The 27,430-nt window shown below is 47.8% G+C and overlaps 1 protein-coding gene across 1 annotated transcript in view; it reads right to left on the bottom strand.

The window, feature by feature from the left end:
• The window catches only part of DDX52 (DExD-box helicase 52), a 376,512-nt gene that overhangs the window by 192,371 nt on the left and 156,711 nt on the right, over positions 1 to 27,430 (bottom strand). The window contains exons 9-10 of the mRNA XM_069614668.1: positions 26,965 to 27,055; positions 2,284 to 2,406 (exon numbers count right to left, since the gene is read on the bottom strand). Coding sequence (XP_069470769.1) covers positions 2,284 to 2,406; positions 26,965 to 27,055 — 214 coding nt within the window. The remainder of the gene's footprint in view (positions 1 to 2,283; positions 2,407 to 26,964; positions 27,056 to 27,430) is intronic.

Genomic DNA, 27,430 nt, shown 5'->3' with positions numbered 1-27,430 from the left:
AATGCAGGAGACACAGGAGACTATGCACCCCACACAGGACTTTCCAGGGGAGGATTGAGGCAACAAGCAAGTCAGGGGCTGCAGGTCTTGGTGGGGGCATGGAGGGGGCAGACCTGAGAGGTACTGGGCCCATACGGAAGCACTAGGCCCCCAGACTAGTGGTGGAGGACTGCAGAGCCCTTGGTGTAAAGGTGATTGGAGTCCACTTTGGGCAAGTCCCGGGAGGAGTGGGCCCCCAGTACTGGGGCGTGTGTCTGCCTCCCCGGACCAGATTCTGGGGTCCTGAGATTGTCAACTGGAAGCAAAGACTGGGGAGTGTAACTGAGGTGTGGAGCCCCCTCTGGGGCCCTCGGATATTGAGCTGCGGTTCCCTCATGCAGACACTAGACTCAGACGGAAAGTCCGGGCCACAGTGAATGAAGAGGCATAGACCTCACAACATGCATGCAGAGGAGCCAATAGAGGTCAGGACCCCCAGTCCTGAGGAGTGTGCCCGCATCGCCGACCCTGGCCCAGGGGCCATATGACTTTGGAGCCTGGAGTGCACATGGGAGCTGTGCTGGGGTGCAGGGGCCTCCCATTGGAGTCTTGTCCTGGAGGCAGCCCGGACAGAGGGCCCAGGTTTAAACTGGGACTTCCCAGAGGCGAGGGGGAGGCCCACGTGACAAGTTGGTTTATTCTGAATACGGTGACCCCGGTTGTTTGGGGTGTGGAGAAGGGACCATTTGACACATTGAGAGCACGGGCCACCAAGTGGAGGCTTGAGAACTGTGCCTCCTGGCATGTGTGACCTCAGCTGGGCCGGGAGCTGAAGTTTGCGGCCCTTGGCCTCGGGTTGTGCGCCTCCTTGACCAAGCCCCATTCACAGGGATTTGCTCCTCGAGGAGGTGGTGTATGAACATCACAAAGTTTGAGACAAGCAGCCCGGGAGTCACCCGGTACAACATAAGGAAGGTCCTGAGGAGCCAGACGGGGGGCACGATATAGGCTTGCGTTCCTTCGTCTCTAGTTACAGGGATCTTTTGCTGTCCGGGCCCTCTCTTGGTCCGTTTACCCAGCGTTGCTGGGGTATCGAGGGGAGGCTGCGCCCGAGGGCCACCTCAGCGTGGTGTACCCTTGTATGGATTTCAAAACCTGTCTTGCTGATTTTGCGCTCCAGGGCAGGGTCGTAGGAGAGCATAGTGAGGCGGGAGAGACTATGGCGTCTGGAGGTGAAGACTTTATGGCGACAAAGAGGGACTTCACCTCACTGCTGGAGGAAATCAAGGGCATGAGAGCTGATATAGGGGGCAAAGTCGACAAGATCAATGTCAGGTTCGACAATATGGAGGAGAGGTTACAAGAGGTGGAGTATAACCAATCCTCCCTAGACACTCTGGAAACTGAAAGGGATGTTAGGATGAGGGAGCTGGCGAGAAGAGAGGCTGACATGGTGCTAAAAATTGACGATTTTGAGAATCGTGAGAGGAGTATCAACCTCCAGTTCTTCGGGATCCCAGAGAAGGAGGGGAGATGGAAAGAGCTCTCAAGCGAACAATACATGAGATTACAAAACTCCTCTTCCAGGACGACTCGACTGGCGAGACAAAAATCGACAAAAATCGAGATGGTGCACAGAGCCGGCGGACCTCCTAGAGACCCAAAATCAGTGCAGGCACGGTTCCACAATTAACCAGACAGGCTCAAAATTCTGGACTAGGCAAAGAGCTGGGGAGCAGTGATGATGGGTACGGCAAGAGGCAGCATTTTCCAGGACCTGTATAGATTTGTAAAGTGCTAATTTAACAATTGTATTGAAAATAATGAATACTTAATACAAATTGAATTGCTTAGCTTCAATTGTTTAAGAGGCTTACCACTAATCTACAGGTGTTTTCTTCTGTTCTGTACAACTGGTTTTGATCAACATTTTGTATTAAAACGGTATCAGAGCGTGCAAGATCAAGACCCAATCAGACATCCCTACTTATAATTTTGTGGTGAGGAGGGACACAAGTAGGAGTGTTTCAAGCTCAGGCCACTATCATAATAACAGCGCGCAGCACCACAACAAACTTAGCATGCTTTTAGAATTCAGTGTGCACAGGTTTGTGTTTCGGAAAACAGGACACTATTAAATTCAGATTAATCTAATCCACATTAAAATTTCTTTAAATACCCATTTCAGACAACTACTGGAGCTGCCTGGAATCGACTACACTTCCAAAGCTTCTCCAAAGTTTTCAATATCAACACACAATCCCATTGGAGCATGGCTGACAAAAAATAACCTTAGTCTCTCACCTGCTGCTGAGTTCTGTCTGCATGAATAACATCCACATTAATACCTTCGTATACGAGTTCATGAAAAAGTTCTTTTGCGCGTTCAATAGACTGCACAAACACCAGTACAGGGGGAGTGAAGCCCTATTAAAAGAAAAAGACTGCATGAGGATGGAGATATTCTTACGGTCTTTTTGCCCAATCTTAGGACAGTTTTTCTGAAGTCCAACTAAGGGCTTAGTAAAACCATAAAACAGACAGTCCAAAACTCCACTCCTCGTATAAGGATGTACCACTCGAATATTTGATAGCATAGAACGAGTAGCCCAGCTTATTTTAGGAGGGAGAGGGCTGTAGCTTGGTACAAAGAAATTGTAGCATACATATGGTCCAAAGAAACATTATGTATTGTAAAAATAAATGATTTAAATACAAGTAGGCCAAGATGAATCGTGGGTAAATACTACGACATTGTATATAAACACAATTATAAAAACGCAACACAATGCTTTAAAGTACTCAGACCAAAGCTGCTCAGAAAACTAACCATATGTCTAGGGAAGTCAGACCTTATCAAACACATTTAGTATAGGACTCGCCTATTCATGGGGAGTAAAACCATCAGTTACTTTTAGATTACTTTATATTAAATAAAGAATAGTAGACCCTGTCAGTCATGCAGTGACACTCAGTTAAGGAATCACTTAGTAAGCCAACTCTGGTAGTAGGATACTTTTCTGAATAGTGAAACACAGATTCAAGGAACAGTATAAACCTATAACTACAATCTGGATAACACGTAGATATACCAGGTGAGCAAGACATTTTGGTGTAATATATAATGAGTTGCTTTTCAGATAAGTGGAACACAGACTTCGGTAAGCAATTACTTTCTACACTAATTTAGGATTGTACCAGGCAGACCAAGTTCAGCTACACCTACAGGACACGTTTTAAGAACGGCACACAGCAACTCTAGGCAGGTAAAACCTAAAGGTGTAATATACTATTACTTTTCAGATCCGTGGAACAGAGACTAAGGTACTCTTTAGGATGGCTCAAAGCTATTCAAGGTAAGTAAAACCTAAGGCAGACCTATTATAGGCAGGCTATACAGCAAGCCAGGTGAAGCAAGACCCAGTTGGCAAATGCATACACCAATATTCTGAAATAAAAAGTTGAGTGAAGCCAACAGAATTACTTTTGGGAAAGAGGCATAACCAATTTACAGGTGAGTAAAATAACCTAGCATATACTTCAGTCTGGCAGAACACATTCAATGTTAAGTAAGAACATTTGTAACTGCTCACTCCGAGGTACCAACCAACGCATTCACAAGTAAGTAACTTTTAAACACTTGTTAAACCTTAGGCAGAATCCTTTTATTATCCATTCCTTACCTAGTCTATTGCATGAGTTCTCTCAGAGGCAGAAGAGGGACCCTAGGTGCCAGCTGTACATAGGGTTCAGTTGCAGGAAAAGTCAGAGTTTCTGTGGAAGACTGTTCAAACAAGTAAGTAGTTCACTTTAGAGTTAGGTAGGTAGGCTTGAGGGACTTCTGAGAAGACACCCTAGGAGGATTCTAACAGTGGGCCTGGATGCACTGGATGAGAGGCCTCCCAATCACAAGACACACACCAAAGCTACACAGGAATCACAAAAGTAACTAAATACCCCAGGCAACACATGTCCTGCTGCAAACTACTTCTGTGCTGAGGTAGACTTCAAGATCTGCAGCCAAAAACACGGATGATGGATTCCTTTGTCATGATGACTGAAGACAGGACTTTGGAAGGGATTTTGCAGCAGAGATCGACAGGGAAGGCTCCAGGCAAGAGTCTCTTCATGACTGGATGTGGCTCTGTGGTTTTGGCACCCTTTTCAGGAGCCAGAAGAACACTGAATATTGCTGGTCGAATTCTCGTCGCTATTTTGGTCCAGCACTCTGGTGAGGGGACTTCAAGGACTCAATTTGTGTCTTTGGAGGACTAGCAGGATGCCACCAAAGTTTCAGCTCGATTCTGACTACGGAAGACTGTGCACTGCAAAATGGCTCAAGGTCCCAGGGTATTGGGGTATTGTACCCCCACAAGGTCACAGCATGACGTGGGATGGTTCAGAAAGCAGGTTTTCTTGAGACTAGTAGATCTCACCAGGCTCTGGGTAGGGGGAGTCCTCATTCTCGGAGTCCTCGGGTCACTTGGAGGAAGGGTTAACAGCAGGCTCCAGTTACACAACAGGCTCTCCGATAGTTGGCAATAATCGCAGCCGCAATTTTGTCATCTTCCTCTTCGGACTCAGGTCAGCAGCTTCCAGGTTCGGAGCTTTTAACAGGAACTACAGCACAACTTCTGCAATTTCTCCCTGCATTTTATAGAAAGGGGCAGCCTGGCTATCCAATTGAGACGGGGCTCCTTTCAGGCAAGGTGAAAGAGACAAAGGGCTGAAGAGTTGTGGACTCCTTCCTCTCTTCCTGCATTCTCAGACACTCTGGAGCCTTGGCTGGCAATACAAAGGTTTCCCACTTAAGACAAAACTCCCACTGAGGTCGTTCCCGCCAAGAAAGGCGGGGGAAGACCTCAGAACCTACAAGCAAGCAGGAAATGGTGAAAAAAGAAGGAACTCCCATTTTAGAAAAATGGTGCCCCTTCTGTGCATTACAGCGGCCGATTTAACAACCCGTGAGTCATAACACTAAAAAGCCACTAAGGTAAAACCACTGCCACCAGCCATTCAAGTAAATTTGCAATTGCAACAAAAATGCTACAGGTAAGTAAGAAAGAGATAAACCTTGTATACCCCAGCAATTTAGACCAGGTGAGGTGTGCTGGCTCACTATATAAAATGTAAAGGGTGATGAAAATCCCTCTTTTCTACTTGGGAACTGTAGTTCACCCAAGTACATGTAAAGAGAAATTAACAAGGAAGCCCAAAGGGGCTACCCAGAAGTTATAGAAAACTATAACTTCAACCATACACCATGGAGAGACATATGGTCACCCATAAAAAAAGCAAACAACGAGGTGGGTGGGGTAGGGAGGAGATTCCACTTCACCTAGGGACAAGGTAAAATAGTAACCTAGTCAAAGCCAAAAGTTAAGTTCTGGGGTTGACACAGGTGAGGAAGATTTATAATAGATATAAAAATCTTACCCAACACCCAACACTGGGCATTATCTGAACTGGATGAGACTACGAAATGTCCTGCAACCTGCAGTTGTCCAGAGGTTTTGGATCATGAATCCCATGATACCTTACCATTGAATATGATGGCCAGAGCTAATATAAGTTGTAGTGAAAATGAACTGGCAAGTTAAAGATTGCAGACCCCTACGTCAAAGTCTGTTCATATTTATGTCGCGTAAGAGGCTACCAGAAAAATCTCATGCTAAACACCACAGACTAAGTTATCTGAACATCACCATTAGTGCCCTAAAGGATTTCAAAACACTTGATCATTGCTTCACTATCAACTGGCCCCCAAAAAGCATTTGAATCCAAAAATTGCTGCTATGAATGAAAAGAGCGAGTTACCTCACTCAATTTGTGCGTGGATAAATGTAACAAAGTGGGAAACATTTACTAAAAATCCATGCCCGAGAAGGCCACTGAAGAATGTAAAATACCCATTTGCAATGCTAGAAAATACCACATTACGACAGTGCTTTTAAAAAAAAATATATAAACAAAAGAAGCATCAACGCTGTAATCTTGACTGGACAAAGGGTGCAAAGTGGGGTATAGTATTACTTATTATTGCAGCATTGAAGGTAAAAAGGGACAAAGTGTCTAGGACAATGACAAATAACCATGGAAGAGTGATTTTACAGTGACAAATTCATTTTAAATTTTAATGGATGATGTTCAAAGGTTTTTTTTGTTGCGTCTTTCCCACCATAAACTCCTAGGCGACCCCCATTGTTTTCTCTAGTTTTGAACATTGTCCTGCCTTTTTAGAAATCAGCCTTAGGCTGTACTTCCCTTGCCTGTTTTGCTCATTCTTATGGGGAAACCGACTAGTCCCCAATTTTAGCATTTTCACAATTGCACACATCACCTTCCAATTAAGTGCATTATTTGTATACTTCTAACTTTCATATAATGGCTTTTTGGTACTTCGAAAAATGTGCACCAAGACAAGCTGAGGGCAGCTCTGTGATTTTTACCATGTTAGCTTATTTTACTTATGCACTTTTGCATTCACTGTGAATGGCTACTAAAAAGGTGGCTAGCACCCAAAGAGACGTGCTACGAGATTTTTCGTTTGTTCTTTAGCCAGATTGATCTATGGCCTTTCTGCCTTTTCAGTTCAAGAAATGCCTTATATGAAAATCTCTTTCCCGGGGAAAGCTGCCGCTTTCTCTTACAAACTGGCTTTGTGTGTGAGCCAGAGGAAGTGGCAGGGTCGGTCTAGTCCCAATCCACATAGACTGGTGCTTGAAAGTCCGTTGATTGCAGATGTGGTGAGCATTGGTTGTTCACAATTTGATAACCCCTGGCTGCTCGAATGTTGCAGATACTTACGATTGGTGGGCTTACTCCAAGCCTGAATCATGGATAAAAGGAGGGTTCTTGCAATTGTTCATCAGACTCTGCTTGTGCTAGATGGAATTACCAACAAATATTTCAGACCAAATAATCGGACAGACTCAAAGAATATGGCAAAGTACTACTTTATTCTCAATTTAAGAAAGCAGGTTAGACTGGCAGACATTGGACTGATGCTTGCACACTCGCACACAAACTGGATTACAGAGGTCTTATTCCCTAATATGCGTGATCTAGGACTTCGTCCTACGTGGCAAACTTTAAAACCTAATGGCGGGAGGGATTGGTTAGGGGGAACATATCTACTTAAAGAACATATATGGGTTAGTACTTAATTTGCTGCCCCTTATCTGTAGGACACGCCTTGAACTACCTCCAAGTATGATACGGACTACAGCAGACAAAATGGCAGCGGATTGGTATATGCAACATTGTATAGTAGGTTGGCCCATAGACCCACTGATTGGTTGGCATTCCCACCCAACCTTGGACTTTCGGCTTGGCTAGCAGCACATAAGGAAACTGAAACCCAGGTGCTTAAATCCATCAGATTACTCCCAAACTTTGTAATTAGTCCATTATCTCTCATCAGCCCTCCCCCGCCCCGACTTCAGCATCACGTGTGAGCAGACTAAAAATATGTCAATTTCGACCTCCTATTTATTGCCATTTGATTCAATTATACCAGGTGTTATTGCTCTTTTGTCCTCTGAGACTTGCTCACTCCATCTTGTATGAGCCTTATTCACTGTTAATTGTCCAATACTTGGATCTTGCACATGTTTTCTTCTTTAATCTAAGAGAAATAGGTCTCATGCTCATGGCATAGCCATCTGCTTCTCTTTGTGCTTTGCAGCTATTCCTGGAAATACCATCCTTGATCCCAGTCCAACATAGACTCCTCTTTGTTGGCACACAAAGCTGTTTCCCAGCGTCTCCCGACTCTGCAGCCCTGGTCTGTTTCTGAGGTAGCTTGAATGAATCTCTGCACGAGCCGACATCCATTTTCCTATCATGGCCGTCCGTGCCACGTTATATTTTCCTCTATAGCAAGCTTCTATGCGTTTCATCTACCTTGCGTTACTGTGTATTTACACTTATTGGTCCACAAGTTACTTGATCTTCTTTTGCATACATGATTACTTTATCATTTCGTACAGGTTTCTCTTGTCACTTCAGTTACAGCGTCATTAAGTATTCTCATATTGTATCAGAATATCCTCATATCTTCTTCATGACATCACTATACCCTTGTCAGATGTCACTCAGCACTACATGACGTCCATTGGTACGTGCAGACACCTTTCCACTCTTTCAGTGAGAGGGTACACTCGGTATGGTTGAGTGCATATCATCTCTCGTACATTCAATGTGCTATAGGTACAACACAGGGGGTCCCACATACAGCTCTTCTCTTGCTGTTCCAGTAGGACGGCGGTGGGAGTTAGGATATGTTTGTCTACCTGCTCCTCTAAATTGCCCCCTCTGATCGAGTCCTCGACCACATTGTCATCTCCATTTTCTCTTCATACTGTCGTTTCTTTGGAATCCATATCTTTGTTACCCCCCCTCAGGTGACCTGCATTTTTATATTTGCATCTACACTCCAGGTCATATAGCGGCAAACACCTGATGGTGGACAGAACAGCGAGCATTCTACATATTTTGTATGATCCTTAGGATAGTAATACTTCATTCTTGGAGGTGCAAGGGTGCTTTCTTTGGTCAACCTAGCCAAAGGAGCACATCTGCGTGCTTGATTCACTTTCCCGCCGACAGCCAGGTGAGCCGCATTACCTAGAGACTTCCAGAGCCTCCATTTTGTAAATTTGGTGCCCTCAGGCCCCGTGTGCACCGCGCTCCTCCAGCCCTTCCTGCTGCTCCAACCCGCGTCCCTGCCACCTCCCGGGCCGCCCACCACCCCATATTGGCCGCTTTGGTGCTTTTAACTACCCGCTCCAGGGCAGCCCTCTGCCCGGCAGCCCCTGCAGCTAAGGGCCCCAAGGCAAAGGGCGGCTCCTACTGTGGCTGCTCCAGATCGTGTCTTCAGGTGTCAGCAGGGGAAACCAGTGGTCAGCCGTCAACCAGCAATGACTTGGACGAGTCCCAGTACGGTAGAAGCGGCCTCGGGTGGGAGTAGAGCAATTACTCTACCCTGGAAGCCTAGAAGCCTGGCAAACTTATCTAAAACACTGATTATTTTCCACTGTCTCCCTCTCTCGCACACTGTCAAATCTAACTGCGTTTGGTGCTGTACCCAATTGGTCTGTTTGGCGTGGGCCTTTCTCCCACTATACAGTACTCTCATAGTTAGCAGTGCTCTATACTCCAACTGCATTGTCTGGTATTCAATTTGCATTGTTAACTGTAGGCATCCCTCCCACTATGCAGGACTCTCAAAGCCTGCACCTTCTAGTCTAGTATTGTAATTATTAGCTCGTGCCCTCTGGCATAGTACTGTGATTATTGGCTTGCACCTTCTAGGATAGTACTGTGACTATTAGCTAATCCCCTCCAGGATACTACAGTGATTGTTGGCTTTCCCCTTAGGATAGTACTGTGATTGTTAGACTGTGCCCCACCCTTCGAGATTAGCACACATCGACCTAATTCACATCTAGAAACCACCACGACAGAATAGCACTCCGATTGTTAGCCTGCACCTTCTAAGATGGTACTGTGATTATCAGCTCGCACCTTCAGGGTTAGTACTGTTTACTGTGTTTATTAGCTCATGCCCTCTAGGCCATTACTATTGGATTGCACCTTCTAGGCTAGTATTGTGATTATTAGCTTGCACCTTCTAGGCTAGTACTGTGATTATTAGCTTGCTCCCCCTAAGATAGTAGTGTGCTTACTAGCTTGTTCCTTCAGTTTGCACCCATTAGGACAATTCTGTAGTTATTAGCTATGCCCTTCCTGAAACACTGAGTTTGTTACTGCAGTAAGCCTCTTTCAGGGAGACCCAGACTAGGGACTACCACTGGAATAGCCCAACAAAATAACCCTAGTAAGCCTCCTCAACTTAACTCGAGACAGCATCTGAACCACCCAGCAATATCACCTGACTAGACCACCCAGCAGACTGAGCACAAACTTGCACCAGACAATCCCCCACACCCAGTCCAACACCACAAGACAGCCGGACCAAAGCAAAAAAGACCAACTCTGCATCAACTAACAGGAATAAAAGCAAACAAAAAAAATGCCCAACCTCATAAATGCTGCACAAACAAATTGGACCAAAGGAAAGACAGAGCAGAAAGAGCAAACACAACTGAACACCACCGAAGACTCAACTGCAGACACACTCCCACAGACAGGAACGACAACAGAACCAGCGCAGAGAAGAGAAAAATCCCTCTAACTCCTTACCTCTCAAATAACCAGTCACCAGAACCAGCCAACCCAACGTACAAATCAACAACAACCAAACAACCATGCAGAAGAAGAACGGACAACAGAATAAACAACATAATAATCATACTAGACGTACTAACACCTTACATCACCAAAACAAGAGGACCTTCCAGTCGACAGCCACAAAATTTAAAAGAGGAACCGGAGGGAAACAAAAACCCAAGACTGAACCTAGACAAACTTTTCGACGACCCAGACAATGATAAAAACTCCTCAACAAAAGTTCGACCTGGAAGGAAATCGTAACACCAGTCAGAAGACAATGCCGATATTTAAACACAAACCAAACTACACCTTTAAAATCCACTGCAACCTAATAAACGCCAAGATCCATGTCAAAACACTCAGAGATCCTTGACCTTCTCTGCGACAACAGCATTGACATCCTATTCATCACAGAAACATGGCTGGATGACAACTACAAAATCAACTCCGAAGCTGACTCCCCACCAACTTCAAATGCCTACAGGTAAACCGGAAAAATAAAGGAGGAGGCCTTGCAATAGCATTAAAAGGACACCTGAAAGTAAAAACAAACCTCTTATCCACTGCGAAACCATGGTCGTAAACCTATTAGCAAATCCAAAAACAAACATCACATTCATTCTGGTTTACAGACCACCAACATACGATGCAATCTTTTTTGACAACTTCATAGAAGCCATCACCAACATAGCCATCGAGCAAGAACATCCAATAATCCTCTGGGACTTCAACATTTGGTTAGAAGAAAAGCAGCTCAAATTCAAAAACTCACTAATTGGACATCTTACAAACATGAAATTACAACAGTTGGTCAAAGAGGCAACACACTCGGCAGGACACACCCTTGACGCAATCTTTGCCAAGGAAACACTGATCGATGTGGCACCACCAATACAAATACTATGGAGCAACCATCTCATCATCCCATTCGTGATCACACTACCAACTCAAGTCTGCATTCGGCCCCCCAAACTCACAAACATCACTAAAGGAAACTGGAAAACCATCAAAGCAAGCAACCTAATGGAACAACTGGAGATGACCAAACCTTCAACTACAGAACTGGAGCTGGCAGACAGACGGGAAAGCTGAGCAACTCCACAAATGGATTGTTGATACAATTGGAAACATCACCCGGAAAAAACATTTACCCCCTCAGCTGGAATTGGAATGGTGGAAAGAATACAACCAAGACAAGAAAACAGTGTTCCAGAAACAAAGCCATGTATAGAAGAAGGAAATTCAAAAAGGTGAAGAGAAGGCATTATGACGACAGAATCACTGATGCCACCAACACAGAAAAAGAAATGTTCAACATAATAAAAGAAATTAGAAACCCACCTGGTTGCGACAACACTCCAATCCCTTCAGAGAAACTCTGAAACGACTTGGCAGACCATTTCAAGAACAAAATCAACGACATCCAACAAATCATACAAAACAGACCAACCATAACACTCAACCAACCGGACCCAACGAAGAGCCACAGCACAAACTCCAAAACATTCCTTAAATATCAGCAGAGGAATTCGCCAAGCTGGTAAAACACAGCAAGAAAGTAGGTTCACCCATGGATCCCTGCCGCCCTGACATCTACAAATCAATCCTCGCAAAAGGAACGCCATCAGAATACTACAGAAATCTTCTAAATGTTTCACTCCCAAAAGGAACTGTACCACGATCCTTCAAATCAGCATATATATCACACCGCTTTTAAAAAACAAGTGGTGACGTGCAAGACCTCTTCAACTAAAGACCGATTTCAAACATCCACTACCCGGCAAAACTCCTAGAAACTTGCATATACAAAGTAACCCAAGAACATGTAGAAAAACACCACCTGCTAGACCAAGCACAAGTCGGTTTCAGACACGCAAGAGGAACAGAATCGGCGCCATCATCCATCTGGGACTACCTAAAAACAAACGCAGACTCCAACACAACCTCAGCTCTGATTCTGCTTGACCTCTCTGCAGCCTTCGACACAGTTAAGCCACGACACCCTAACCAAAAGATTGGAAGATATAGGTATAGCAGACATGGCACTACTCTGGATTAAATCATTCCTAGCAGACAGAACAGAAACCGTATGGATAAAACCCTTCACATCTACTCCACGAGTTAACAACTGGAGTACCACAGGGATCGTCACTATCAACAATCTACCAGACTCAAGTAATCAGAAGCCTCAAAAAAATACATAATTACATGCTACAACTACGCAGACACTCAAATCATCTACAAAATCGAAGACACTCAAGCTGATCACTCAACCCTAATTGAGTGTGTAAAAGAAGTCTAACTGGATGAACGCCAACAACTTGAAAATCAACCCAGGAAAGACAGAATTCATGATTATATTCAAAAACCAAGAGAATAATATCTACATTCCTTGGCCAACGGAAATGGGAACCACGCCCACACCATCTAAGGTAGTTAAAAATCTAGGAGTGCTGATGAACACCACCCTAACCTTGGAACCACAAATAAATGCAATAATCAAGAAATGCATCTTCCTCCTTCACACAACAAGAAGTATCTTACCTTCATCCACAAAACACTCACAATCGTCGCCCTTATGTCACGAAGCGACTACGCAAACAGCCTCTACCTCGGGATGCCAGAATACCTCCTGACGAAACTACAACGCATCCAAAATGCAGCTGCCAGACTCCTCCTCAAACTTTCCAGAAGAGACCACATCACTCCAACACTAAAAACACTACATTGGCTACCAGTCAAACATCGCATCACCTTCAAAACAATGTGCATAACACATAAGGCCAATGATGACTCCTCAGAACAAGCAATTAAATCCGCCTGGAATCAAAATCAGATGTAAAAAAAAAAAAAAACACGATATATTTTTTTTTTTAAACTAGGGGCTCCTCTTTCTCCCACCTGGCCGCAAAAACTGGAACAACATCCCGAAAGAAACACTACCAAAGACCACCTACAATTCAGAAAACTACTAAAAACCTGGCTCTTCAACACCGCAGAATCAAATTGAAACTAAACAATCGAACACAGAACAGGTTGATACAATTTAGGATGCCACAGACAACACCCAGAACCGATTAAGAAAAAGAAAAGGAACAAGTTACTTACCTGTAACTGTTTCCAGCATGGGTCTGGCATGGATTCACATGCTCATGAATATTCCCTGTCTTCAGGCCGGGAATCCTCGGTATAGAAAAAAAATCAGTATCAGTTTCGTTTCTGATCTGTCTTTCTCAGTAGTAACCAATCACTGGTCTCTGGGTCATACTGCCCCCAGCCAATGACTGCCCTCTCCCTAAGCCCCGCCTCTGGCAGCCATCCTCAGATTTGGTAGCACGTAAAGTGGCAGTATGACCAAGTGAAGAGCCGCAGAGGGGTAGGCGGGAGGGTTCGCATGTGAATCCATGCCAGACCCATGCTGGAGAACAACAGTTACAGGTAAGTAACTTGTTCCTTCTCCAGCATGGGGTCTGGCATGGATTCACATGCTCATGAATATAAGAATACATAGCAGTATACACATGCACAACCACGGGTGGTGGCAACAGTCTCAATATTAAGCAATACAACAACTCAACATTAAGCAACTCTTACCTCCTCACCAGGCTCACCTTAGGCGAACAGGTTACGCAGCACTGCCTGGCCGACTCTGGACTCCTCCCTGGAATCCCGGTTGACGCAGTAGAGTCTCGTGAAGGTGTGCGTCGACCTCCATGTAGCAGCCCTGCAGATGTCGAGCAGGGGCACACCAGACAGGAACGCCGTAGTAGCAGCGGTCGGTCTGGTCGAATGGGCCCTCAGACGGCCGGGCAGCGGTTGGTTTGCCAACCGGGGACAGTGCATGATGCAGCCGGAGAGCCATCTGGAAATGGAAGTCTTCAAGAGAGCCTTCCCTTGATTCACAGGACCAAAGTTCACAAACAGCTGTGATGTCTTCCGGAAACTCTTCGTGCGGTCCACGTAGAACTTCAGCGCTCTAGCTACATCTAGCGAGTGCAGAGTCCTCTCAGCCGGCGACGGGAAGAAAACTGGCAACACCAATGGCTCGTTGAGGTGGAAGTCTGACGGCACCTTGGGCATGAAGGAGGGGTGCGTCCTCAGCACCACCCTCGTGTCGTGAAAAGTCAAGTATGGAGGCTTGCAAGACAGGGCCTGGATCTTTCACACTCGTCGTGCAGAGGGGATGGCCACGGTGAATGCTGTCTTCCACGACAGAAACTTCAACGGCACTGAATGCATAGGCTCGAATGGGGCCCCCATGAGCCTAGTTAGTACCACGTTGAGCTCCCACGCCGGGGCAGGGGCCTTCAGCGGCGGGAATGATCGGAACAGTCCTTTCATAAATTCCTTCACCAGACGATGAGACCACAAGGACGCCCGTCCTGTAGTTCTGGTGTAACGTGAGACGGCAGCCAGATGTACCTTGATGGAAGCGTGAGATAGGCCAGCCTTGGCCAAAGACAGTAGGTACGGCAATACTTGAGGGTTAATCTTCTGTGCCCGGCACCAGACAGAGAACCTCTTCCATTTGTGTCCGTAGCACTTGGGAGTTGAGGATGCCATGGCCTTTGCAAGAACCTCTCTGCAGTTGGCCGGGATGTCGTATTCTCCAAACTCTAGTGCTGCAGGAGCCAGGCCTGCAAGTTCAGCGACTCTGGTTCGTGATGAAGAATGGCGCCTCCTTCTCTGGAGAGAAGATCCGCGTCCTTTGGCAGCTTGACTGGTGTGAACACTGACAAGTCCAGAAGGTCCGGGAACCAGATCTGCCTCGGCCACGCCGGTGCGACGAGGATCATCCTGCACTGGGACCTCTTGAGCTGGTTGACGAGCCGGAGAAGCAACGGCAACGGCAGGAATGCATAAAGGAACAGACTGTCCCAGAGGAACGAGAAAGCAATCGCCCATGCTCCTCGGTTGGGGAAACCTGCTGGCGAACCTCCGGCACTTGGAGTTCGCCGCCGTGGCGAAGAGATCGATCTGGGGTTCGCCCCATCGTAGGAAGTCGGTCCACTTGATCCTGGCGCAGTTCCCACTCGTGGCACGAGCGCAGCTCCCTGCTGAGTGAGTCGGCGATGGTGTTTTTTATCCCTGCCAGATAAAAGGGTACCAGAAACATCCCTTGGGCGATGGCCCAATGCCACAGATCCTGGGCTTCCTTGGACAGGGCAGGGGATCTGGTTCCGCCCTGCTTCCGAATGCAAAACATCGTCGTGGTGTTGTCGGTGAAGATCCTCACCACCTTGCCCTTGAGGGACGGAAGGAAGGACCCGAGGGCCCAGAACACTGCGCGGAGCTGCAAGATGTTGGTGTCGAGAGTCTTCTCCTCGGAGCACCAAAGGCCTCTCGCGTGGAGACCCCCGGTGTGCGCTCCCCAACCTTCCAGGGAGGCATCCGTCATCACCGTCACCTGGTGGGCCGGGGCTAGGAAGCCTGTTCCCGCTGTCAGCTGAGCGCGGACACCCCACCATCGTATTGCCTGACAGAACGTTTCGTCGAGCGAGATCCTGTCCTCGAAGCTGCCCGGCGTCTGGATCCAGTGGGCGTCGAGGAATTCTTGCAAAGGCCGCATCCGAAGTCTGCAATGGGGCAAGGACATCATTCCGAGGAGGGACTTGATAGACCTCACTCTGGCTACGTCCGTGGCCGGTAGACGTTGCACCTTTCCTAGGATGGTTCTTATCCTTTCCTCCGACGGTGAGGCCCGCCGCGCCACTGTGTCGAGCTGTGCTCCCAGAAACAGGGCGACTTGCGACGGGACCAGGTGGGATTTTGGAAAGTTGATGGAGAACCCCAGGTCCGTGAGCAGCTGGACGGACTTTGCAGGGTGTTCCACGGCGAGCTCCCTTGTCCTTGCCCGTATGAGCCAGTCGTCCAGGTAGGGGTAGACGTGGATCCCCTGCAGGCGCAGCCGCGCCACCACCGGTGCTAGGCACTTGGTGAACACCCTGGGTGCCGATCTTAATCCGAACGGGAGCGCCTTGAACTGGTAGTGCCGCCCTTTGACCACAAACCTGAGGAACTTTCGGTGCCTCTTTAGAATAGGGATGTGGAAGTAAGCATCCTCCAAGTCCAACGACGACAGACAATCGCCCTCCTCCAGCTGTCCCAGCACGTGCTGGAGGGTGACCATCCGGAACTTCTGTGCCTTGATGTATTTGTTTAGTCGTCGCAGGTCCAGGATGGGACGCCATCCTCCTGTCTTCTTCCTCACGAGGAAGTATCTTGAGTAAACTCCGAAGCCCCGAAGCCTCTTCGGGACGAGCTCGATGGCACCTTTCCTGAGCATCGTCCGTACTTCCAACAGCAGTTGAGGGACGTGATTTTCCTTCCTGGCCACGGGAGGAATGCGGGGGCACCTCTTCTGGAACTCGAGGGCATGCCCCAGGGCCAGGGCATCCAGCACCCAACGGTCGGAGATTGACTCCCACACGCCGACGATCTTCGTCAGCCGGCCTCCCACCGGAGTGCTTCGGCGGGGCCCGACCCGACGGACGGTTCAATCTTGCTTGGAGGCCGCTTTGCCTCCTTGACCACCTTAGCGACGATGGTAGGATCTACCCGACTTGCCGCGTCCCCTGTAGGCCTCCTGCGACTTGCCGCTTGACGGTAAGTAGAGGAGCTGCTGCCGGCTCCCTTGGAGGCACCCTGTCTGCCTCCGGAGCTCCGAAAGGACGGCTGTCGCTGTTGGAGCACACCCAGTGCACGGGCCGTCTCCGTGTCCGTCTTGATTGCCTGAAGGGATTCATCAACCACCTTGCCAAAAAGGTTGTTCCCATCGAAGGGCATGTCCAAAACCTTGGTCTGAACGTCCTGGCGGAAATCCGTCACCCTAAGCCATCCTTGTCGTCTCAGGCAAATGTGTCGGCGATGTCCGTAGCCACCGTAATGGCATGGTCCGAGGCAATCTCACCTTCCTGCAAGATTTCCAGGGCCTCAGCCCTCTTGGCATCCGGAAGGAAGTCCAACAGAGGGGCGATCTTGAACCACAACTCCCTGTCGTAGCGGGCTACGATGGCCAGGGCGTTGGCCGCCTTGATGGTCGTCGCTGCAGATGAGATGACCCGTCGACCCATCGCATCCAGTTTCCTACCCTCGCTGTCCGGAGGGGAGGTTGAAGTCGAGGCCGATGCCCCCCCCCCACTTTCTTCTTGGCCGCCGCCGAAACGACCGAGTCCGGGGTGGTTGCGCCCTAAGGCACAAGGGGGCAGCGTCGGGGACCCGGTACTTCTTCTCGTACCGGTCCCTCTTCGCAGGAGCCGTGGCAGGGTTCTTGAGGAGGGCGAGCCCCTCATCCCAGATGTCATCAAGAAGCAGTACGGCGAGGACCGTCTTCCTTTTAGCCTCGCGCCGCTGGTAAAGGAGCCCCTCCTTTTCCTCGGGGCAGAGCTGGAAGAGCTCGGATGCCCTGGAGATCATTGCATGGAAGGATCCAATCTCGTCGGGCGGGGACGCCCGGGCAGGGGGTGACGGGGGACACGTCCCGTCGTCGCCTCCGTCGTCATCCGTACCCGTCGTAGTCGTGTCCATGCCTGTATCATCCCCGTGGGTAGTGGACCGGGGGGTAAGGCAGAGAAGGCCACAGAGGCGGGAGAGGAGGCCTAGGATGCGTCGTCCTCCTCTTAAGCGGTGGGCTCCCCGAAGGTCCTGGCTCCGGATCCTCCGTCGGGTCTGGCTCAGGTTCCTCCGTCGGGGGAAGGGGCAACCTAGTCCTCATCTCCGAGCACAAGGATTGGATGGCTGACAAAATGGCCGCCGAGGTGTCCTGCTGCGCCGGAAACGACGGGAGCGAGGGCTCTTGAGGAGCCTCGTCTGCGTCACCGTCGCCCTCGTCGTCGCCCTCGTCGGGATCCCTCCCGGTGGGCTGGGTCTCCACGACTTGGATGAGCTCCTCTTCAGAGGTCGTGTCCGTTTCCACGACGGCCACCACCCCCTCCCCCCCTTTTCCAACGAGGACTTCGCGGGGGTCTTCTCGATGGGCCTGAAAGACGACTCCCTCTGCGGTGGCAGGGAGACTCTGGTACCTGAGGGCGCCTCCACTGGTGTAGCCTCCACAGGCTGAGCCAGGGCCGCGGCGACATCCTCAATCGAGGTCCTAGCAGGGTGAATCACGGCCAACGTCACCTTCTGTACGCCTGGGGCCTTCACCTTCGGGGGAGGGTCCGAGCCTCGCTCCCCTCTGCCGGAGTCTTCGAGATCGACCGGGGGCTCTCCAGAAGCTTCGCCGGGTTCTCTGACTTCCTCTTACCCGAGCCAGAGCATTGGCTCGTGGTCGATGGCGCCGGGGATGGTGCGCCCTGCCTGGCAGCCAAGGAGCCCGACCGTTCGGCGCTCACGGTGCCCGCGGACTTGCGGTGCTTAGCCTTTTGTTGGGCCCCCGTCGCCAGAGCACCCTCACAGGACTTAGAAGACCGCTCGGACTTCTTCTCGCCTGGCGGGCTCTTACCTTCCAGCCAGTTGGCGAGACGGAGGTGGCGATCCTTCATGGTCCGCTCCGACATGTTTCCACAAAACGCGCAGTCCTTTTCCTTGTGCGTCTTGTCCTCATGGAGATAGTAGAGGCATAACGAATGCTCGTCCTCCATGAAAACGTTCTGAAGCTGGCATCCAGGGCAGGTCCTGAATAGCTTCCCGGGCGTCGAGCTCCCTTTCTCCTGGGCCATGTCCGGGGTATGCCTCGGAACTTCTGGACTCCTCCAAAAGCGTAACTCCACAAAATCTTCACCCTTGAGGGGCGTAGAAAACTCCAAAACGGATCCCCATTGATCGGAAGTAGAAACGGTGGAGCTTGAGGCTCTTTTAACTGAAAAAAATGAGAAAATCTCCTGAAAAAAGCGCGAAAACGCAGCAAAAGCTCGAGAGCTAAGCACGAGGACTCCCAACACTTGAACGCGCGGTAAAAATCTGAGGATGGCTGCCAGAGGCTGGGCTTAGGGAGAGGGCAGTCATTGGCTGGGGGCAGTATGACCCAGAGACCAGTGATTGGTTACTACTGAGAAAGACAGATCAGAAACGAAACTGATACTGATTTTTTCTGTACCGAGGATTCACGGCCTGACGACGGGGAATATTCATGAGCATGTGAATCCATGCCAGACCCCATGCTGGAGAACTCCTAAAACAACAAGAGACACCGCAAGGTGCAATAGGACACTTGCGACAACACCATGAGGACAGAATTGGCATCCCTGCCCAACCTCATCTAACAACCTCACCGACTCCATGAATGCTACATAGTCCCATACTTAGATGGAATTGTGAATGTTCGCAGTTGCTGCATTTGGACGGAGTCGTGGACTTTGGCATGCGCCATGCTTGGACGGAGTTATGAATGATGGCAGGTGCCACGCCTAGACAGTTGCGTGTGTTGGCATCTGCCGTGCTTGGATAGGACGGTGGCCTGTGTGAGCAACCGAATAGGATTGTGAATATCGACCATTGCCACATCTAGATGGACTAGTGGTTGACCAATGCTGCGTCTAGAGTGCATGGGGAATGCTACTGAGGCCAGACTTGCATGGAATCGTCAACATTAGCTTGCCACACAGACAGGTTTCAAAGGTGGCCAGGGCCCGAGCTTGGGCACAGTTGTGAATATGGGCGTGCGTCACATATGGAAGTGATTGTGGATATCGGCCAGAAATTTTGCGCACCACTTCTGGACAGCGATGCCAATAACCAACCCACTAACAATCTCACCCCTCTCTGCATACACCTCTCAAACTCTAACCAAACACAACAAAAACCCTATAGCAGAACAAACTGCACAAACTTCACTACACCGCAACAAAACAAACCACACAGATTCGCACAACAGCACACAATGGCTACCGACCGTAAACACCCCAAGCCCAGCGAACGGTGTGAACCGGGCTGAGGCTGACAATCACACATCACTACTCTTGCACTTTTCCTGCGTATTCCCACTAACTGACCCCATTCCCTTTTCAGAGCCACCAGAGCGCCAGGGGACCAGTCCCGTAGTGATAGTGCGCATTACAAATATCCTTTAACATTCTCATGGGTACTTTCCTCATTTTGCATTTCTTCACCAGTTCCAGCATCTATATCAATCATTATCTTCATCCCAATAGTTTTCTTGGCTGTCCTCGGACATTATCCCAAGATGATGCTTATGAAACAAAATCCTAGCAATACCAACACTTGTACGGCTTCAAGTAATTTGAAGGCATTCCCCATTCAAGTTGGAATCCATGAAAACAGATGAAAGCCAGCCATCGTCCTGGGTCTTGACTACTTCATCCACCATTTCTGTGCAAGGTTGACAACATCGTTATTACTTCTGTCAAAGGCCCATTCTGTTCATCCTGGCCAGGTATAAATGTACAGCAAGAAGGCCCGATCCTGGCACCCCCCCCCCTCCTTCCATTGCCGTAATTAAGTCAAGGACATACCTTTTCTAGAGGGCCATGAGCCCAATTGCCCTCAAGTCTTCTCCGATCGCATTAAATCCTTTTATTGTCTTATTGATGGTTTGCAGCATCTCCCATCTGGTTATCTGTAACCACTCGGCATTTACTGCAGTCTGAATTCCTGGCAGGAATATTGCTGTGAATATCACTGCGTTCCGCTGAACAACTTATGCTCATCTGTAATGTCATAATAGGCTTCTATTGATATCGCCGAGAAGTCATTATCTCTCCTCTGTCTGCTTCGATCAAACAGATTTTTCTCCCCAGGTACTTGTCCATTTCTTCGAAGTCTCTAATCTACAGGCCACTTTGTGGTACTACTAAGGCTGGAATACTTATCAGTACCAATGAACTAACTCCTCCCCATTTTTGTGGCAACTTTATATATGCTCTTGATCCACAGGACCAGTAATGGTCCACCAGGACTGCTGTTCCTTCCTGCATGCCTGGTACATCAAAAACACGACCTCACTTGTGGTTTTCTCCAACTTTCACCGTGCCATTATTTCTGAAGCATAAAGACGAATTCTTCAGGAGTATTATCTGGAATGGTCCGCCCCTTGTCGTCGACCCTCGTCAACAATCTTGCAATCTTAGGCCTTTGGTCTTTGCACTCCTTTTCTGCATTTGCCACAACTACTTCCCATTGTCTGGTTAATGCGGTTGCTTTGCACACAGCCAATCCATCAGCCCATCCTTCAGGAGTAGTTTTGTAGTTGACTTCTCTCCCAGCATTCTCGTATTTCCTTCCCATTCTTATCCTAGCATTGTACCATCTTATTTTCTTCCATTTTGATTACTGCTCCATTTATGCCAGGCTGTTTGCATTTTATTATATGATGCATTGTTTCTGGCTTTTCTCTTTACTTTATAGCTTGTACATCTTTAGATCTTCATATTTTTGAGATGTCAATTTATTCACCCACACTATGGATGCTGTTCTGCCTTGGGACTGCCCTCTGGTTAGGCAAAGTGCAAGGTGTGTCAAGCAATGTGCCTTTTTCACTAATACTTGTGTTGCTTTAAATAAATATTTTAGTGGTTCCCAAAGCATAAGGTATAAGGGAACACACAACAGCTTTCATCCGACGTCATTCTTCCCACCTTCTTCATGTGCTGATACCATTAGTTTTTCTTTAAATGCGCCGAATCATCAAGATATGCATTTATATCTTCACGATCTTCCCCAATATCCCTTTTAAATCGAAATAAATACTATGTAAAATAATATAAAATGCTGTTCGTGATTTAATCCGGGATACTAGTAACTGTCTCATTGTTCCCCATCATGTCTGCATTATCTTTTGTAACATGTCTATATGCCATAATGATCAGGAGGAAAACAAAAATCATAAAAAATCATAACAAAGTGAGGTCACGATTTTTCAACCGTTTTTCTGCATCCTTCTATACGAGAGGTCAGTTTAGTTGATGTAACATTGACATTGGTGGTGACATTTGGCAACATGGAAGCAGTGCGGGTGTTAAGGGTTATACTCCTGTATGTTTTTGGTTGGGTCCATTGTATTAAGTGTTTTTTCGCTGCCACCAAGTTTATGTAATGGCACCTTATGATGGGGGGCTAACTCACAGATAAACATCAAATAATGAACGACATGTCTTCCCCTTTTACTATAAATAGGATGGCTTCCCAAAATCCTCCCACCAGGGCTTATTTTGGAAATCTTAACACCATGTCCCACAGGGAGTGTGAATCCATATCTTTTCAGTCATATCACAGAAGTTGCAGGGGACATTCTCCTGGACTGTCCAGGAACCAAGAAAACGACAAACTAAAGTCCCTGAGAAAGGCTTACTGCTCATCTTGCCAAGTCTAGAATGATGGCAAAGCTATGCCAGTGTCTACAGATACCAGACTGCTCAGGAACCAGGGGAAACAGTAAAACACATTTCTCCCTTTACCTAACCTCTGCCAGGTTAGGTAAAAGGAGAAATGAATCTCAGAGGTCAGCCAGTTTCAATAGAAGCATTTGTACTTGACACTACATGGAATGGGCACAGAGAGGCAGGGGCACTAGAAGCACTAGAAGCTCAGTGTACCAGTAACAGACAGTTCCAGAACCCTGCCGTTAAACACCAAGCAAGAGCCTAACATGTCTTGAGATACTGAGTTCAAGTCCTACCTGACTGCAACTGCTGGACACTGACTGCACGTCCCCAGTACTATACTGATCGTAAAAAGCAAAGCTGCACACTACCCAGAGTGAGCAGTTGGCCAAATCCTCTTGAGCAACACCTGTTGCAGAGGGTCATCAGTCATGTGGTTCACCTGTAGAACCCAATTGTCACCACAGGAGCCATCCAAGCCCAATCCCAGAACAGAATTGCTACAGTTGATCTTTGAATGTGTGAAGTACTGTGGTTTTCAAAGCCTGCGGGTCAGTACGAAGCGTGCTTACCAGGCTGAAGAAAGGGTCTTTGAAACTACTGGGAGCCTTTAAATCGTTCTGTAATGTTAAACAATCAACACCTGTACGACAAAGCTGATTTGGGTTTCAAGGAGGCCACTGACCCATGAAGTCCTCTTAGTAGAAAAGAGTGTGAAGGCGGTCCCCAACTGATTTAGATGTGAGATTTTCCACAGCAGGGTCCTAGTCCCCCGAGATAGCCAAAAACACTTACCTGATGATGCAATACTCGGGTGGAATTCAAAGATTATTTAGGAAAATTACAGGAAGTGGCATTGACTCTGTATAGTTTGGAGCTCTAGGGTTAGAGGTGGTTACAAATACATTTTTTAAAGTCTATTTTGGCCTCCGCCCCCACCCCCCCTCCTCCGTCCCCTGGTATGCCCAACCTACTAAGAGGAAGGGCGGTTCAGGTAATTTGAAGTTAGGGGAAGCGGGGAGGGGTGGGGGGGGTTTCGGGCAGTTTCGAGTTTGCTATTATTTTTGCTCATGTTTGGAGTTCAGCTGGTGGCAGGTGTTATGCTTGAGGATGGACAGGGTGGGTGACAGGGAGGGCATGGCCTGGGCAGGCGAACAATGGTGTTGGGGGAGCGGCTGAGCGGGGATGAACGAGAACCAATGATGTTTGAGTATGACTGGTAGTGTGTGGAATTGTTACGTGGCATGTCCGTAGTCTGAATGGCTACATTAAAAGACTTAGGGTGTTTGCACATCTGCACAGAATGGGAGTGGGGAATAGCTCTATTCCAAGAGCTGCAACTTACCAGGGACAAACAGAGCAAGCTTGCAGGGAAGAGGGGCGGGCAGTTGTACGGGTCCCCCTACGCCGCTGTTGCCAGAGGTGTCCTGGTGTGGATCGCACCCTTTAGAATCTGAGAAACTAAGGGGGATGATGAGGGCAGAAGGGAGCTAGTCCTTGGACTCCTGGAGGGGAGGTAGGTATGCATCGTAAATTCCTATGCTCCTAACCATACCGGTACACTTTTTTTCCGCTTCACTAATAAACGAGACTGTCCGATTACAGAGGTGCCCGGTGGGTATGGAGGAAGATCCCATTGCCAAGGATGGGTAGAGTGGCACTCTTGAAAATGGTGGTGTTCCCGCATCAGTTATATTTTGTCAACACCCCAAGATTAATTTTTAGTAAGCCAAATACTATCATCAGGGAATTTGTTTGGGGAGTACAGAGGAACGGGATTGCACTGGGTACCCTGCAGAGGGACTACAAGCGTGGGGTTAGGGGAGGGGGAGGTTTACCCCACTGAGATATCATTTGGTAAAAAAGCTGCAGTTTGTCATGGGCTGGCTTGCGGCTGAGCCTTCTTTAGATACTAGTCTGCTACAGCCTGCTATCAGGTGGTACCTTAAGGAGGTGCTGTGGATACATGAAGGCACACTTTCACGCGGACCTCACCTCCTGGAGTTGGGGAGGACTGTATGGAGTAGGATGTGGAAGCATCTGGGGATTACAGATCCGTAATCCCCTAACATTCCCCTGGTTGGAATGGGGAGGGTAGGATTCAGCCAGGTTCAAGGGATCGGGAGACATTGGGAGATGAACGGGGTTGCCACAGTGGCATACTTGTTGCAGGATGGGAAGGTGGTGGACTTCAGCACTCTCACTCAGACCTCAGACATAACATCTGTCCAGTTCCTTGGCACAATGTAGGATGGCCTGAATTTAGGGGGGATATGGAGTCTGACCAGGTATTGGAGGCCACATATGATATGTCTTAGGTAGGCCATGTTGTCTCTAGAATATACAAATTGGTTTCAGGTAAGACAGCAGAGTGTCTACGCTTCAGGTGCATTCGCAGTGGGAGGCGGACCTGGGCAGGACCTTTACAGATGCAAAATGGGATCAGGCTCCGATTTATACCAGAGAGATCTCCAGGAATGCCCATTTCAAACTACTGCAACTGTATCTTACGCATAGGGTATATATGACCCTGCACAAAATGTCCTAGTTCCAGAGAGCTAGATGTGGGGACGATTAGGGGTACATGATGCACATGTTTTGGGGCTTTCCGGAGGTAATGGGGGGGCAGTTGCGGACAGAGTTACCCACAGAGTTATTGAGATGCATTCATGGCCGCCTGAGGCCTGCCTTTTGGGGATGTTCCCACAGGGGGTAAAAAAAAAAACAAAAACAAAAAAAACACTGCAAGCATCACTAGAATGAAAGATCTGATTTGCATGTTGGCCAAATGCAGGATTACCATAGCCTGGAAGGCGAAGCAGGGTCCCAGTGTGAAAGCCTCGTGGAGTGATCTGTACAAATGGGCAATGGCGGAGACCTTGGTTTGGTACGGAGTTGTATATAGTGGTATGAAAGAAATCAGTACGATGTGACCGCCTGCAATGCTCCGACACAGGCGATGTTTATCGCATCAGACGATTTGCATCCGCAGAAGACCGAATTGGGCCTGCATGTAGAGGAGAAATCTTATACCAACTATTGGACCCCCGGGTGGGGCGTGCCCTAGCATAGATTGAGATCCTGGACTGAGACAGCACGAGCAGGTGTTATTGCATGTTTATTGTTGTGGCTTGTTTGGTGTGGCTATGGGTTTGGTTTGCTCCGAGATGCTGGTTTTGTTGTCCATCATATCCTTTTATTTTTTGCTTTCATTGTGTATTATTATTATATTGTATGACTCGTATCACTTGCAAGCCATTTGTTTTGTGTCAATGTAACCCAATAAAAAAAAATACTAAGCGAAAGTGGTTATCAGAAGTATTAGCGTTCAGGCTGTGGCTAAGCCACAGAGCTTGTGGGGCAGGATCTGTGCCAAGAAAGATATGTTTTTTTTTTTTTTTAGTTTCACCTTGATCAGATATGGCATTTGCTGGGGTCCAACTCATTGCCCAGGCGGACTCATATTTGGGGGGTAATGGCCAAAGTGGCTTGGCGTGATCTCTGGGTTTTCACAGACCATATCCAGCAGTAAAATTGTAGGGCTATTTTAGTGACTTTCATGGGGCCAACCTGAATGTTTGATGTGGTTGCTGGGTGTTGGCACTTTAACCTTAGAGTGACTATTTTCCTGAAAATCAAGGAGGCCAGGGAGTTATTGAGATCAGATGCAAGACCTGAGAGGAGGACGCTTTCTTAGATTAAGGATGGGCACGCTGCCTTTGAAGTCCGTCACAGGCAGCTGGAGTGGCAGAGAGGCTCCAGACATGGCTTGAAGCTGTAATTTAACATCACTACAAGCAATACAATTTTAATATCTGAGTCACAATTACACAATCTTGAAAATTAGATGGATCTAGCCCCTCCTGCTCTCCAAGTGGATTAACTATTAGTGGTGGTGAGATATTCTGAACCATCAAGACAGCATCCCATATGTCAATCAGTTTTGTCCCTTCCCTCATCATTGATATCAGAGACTAAATCACTGTTGTGCAGATTCACATACCCTGGCACCATTGGGGTACTAACTGGGTACCTTCAATTATCTGGTGGACAATGATGCTGACCTGAAGTGAGAGGGCCACGACTGCTCATCACTACAAAGAAACTTGCACATTACACTTCCCCTCACCAAAAGATAAACCACTACATTTCACATCTTTGTGCAGATGGATATTTTACCTTATTGAATGTTATGAATTATACCTTATTTTGTACAGTCCTGTTCCCATCTTAAAATGTGCCCATACATGCTCAACTATTGCCAATACTAGGAAAGGCAGGGAAAGTTTGCAAGGAAGATCTGACCTAGCTGTGTGCCAGAGCCTCTCTCACCTGAACAAAGGTCAGAAACAGCACACCCCAAAAGAAAACACTTGGGTCCTTGTTGAAGGCTTGCAGACTGAATAGGCACAGCGTAATACCGTTTTAGGTCATACTGAAGCAAGCTCCATTAAAAATAGAATTGAAATACCGCTTGGATGAGTTCTCTCATTGCCAGAAGTTTACCAGTCTCCGCTCCGACAAACAGAAGCTGCTGTTCAACTGTCTCTACTGCAGAGTTTCTGAAAGAAAAACAGGATGGCATATTGCATAAAGGTGTTTACTGGGTAGAAATCCACTAGAAGCACAATGAAGATGCCGAAGTAGTGGCAAAGTAAGGTTTATTGCAACCTGGTAAATAAATGGACATTCACCTTGAGAGATAAAACAAATTCCCTTTCAATAGTGTATGGAGCACACTACATTGCGTTATCTTTTAGATTATAAAATGTTTATCCTAAACGGACAATAGTCTTATACTCGGAGGAGATGCACTATGAGAATTAGAGAAGCGTTCTTTAAATCACGATCACTAAGACACATTCAAAAAGGAAGTAAAGTATTGCTTTCATGAAGTTCATGTGTTACACTGTATTTTTAACCACAATGCAGCCCTC

This window comes from Ambystoma mexicanum, chromosome 9 (assembly GCF_040938575.1).
Source record: "Ambystoma mexicanum isolate Mex_15411 chromosome 9, UKY_AmexF1_1, whole genome shotgun sequence".
NCBI classification, from domain to species: Eukaryota; Metazoa; Chordata; class Amphibia; order Caudata; family Ambystomatidae; genus Ambystoma; species Ambystoma mexicanum.
Note: the sequence above shows the minus strand (reverse complement) of the source record. Positions and strands in the feature narration are given on the sequence as shown.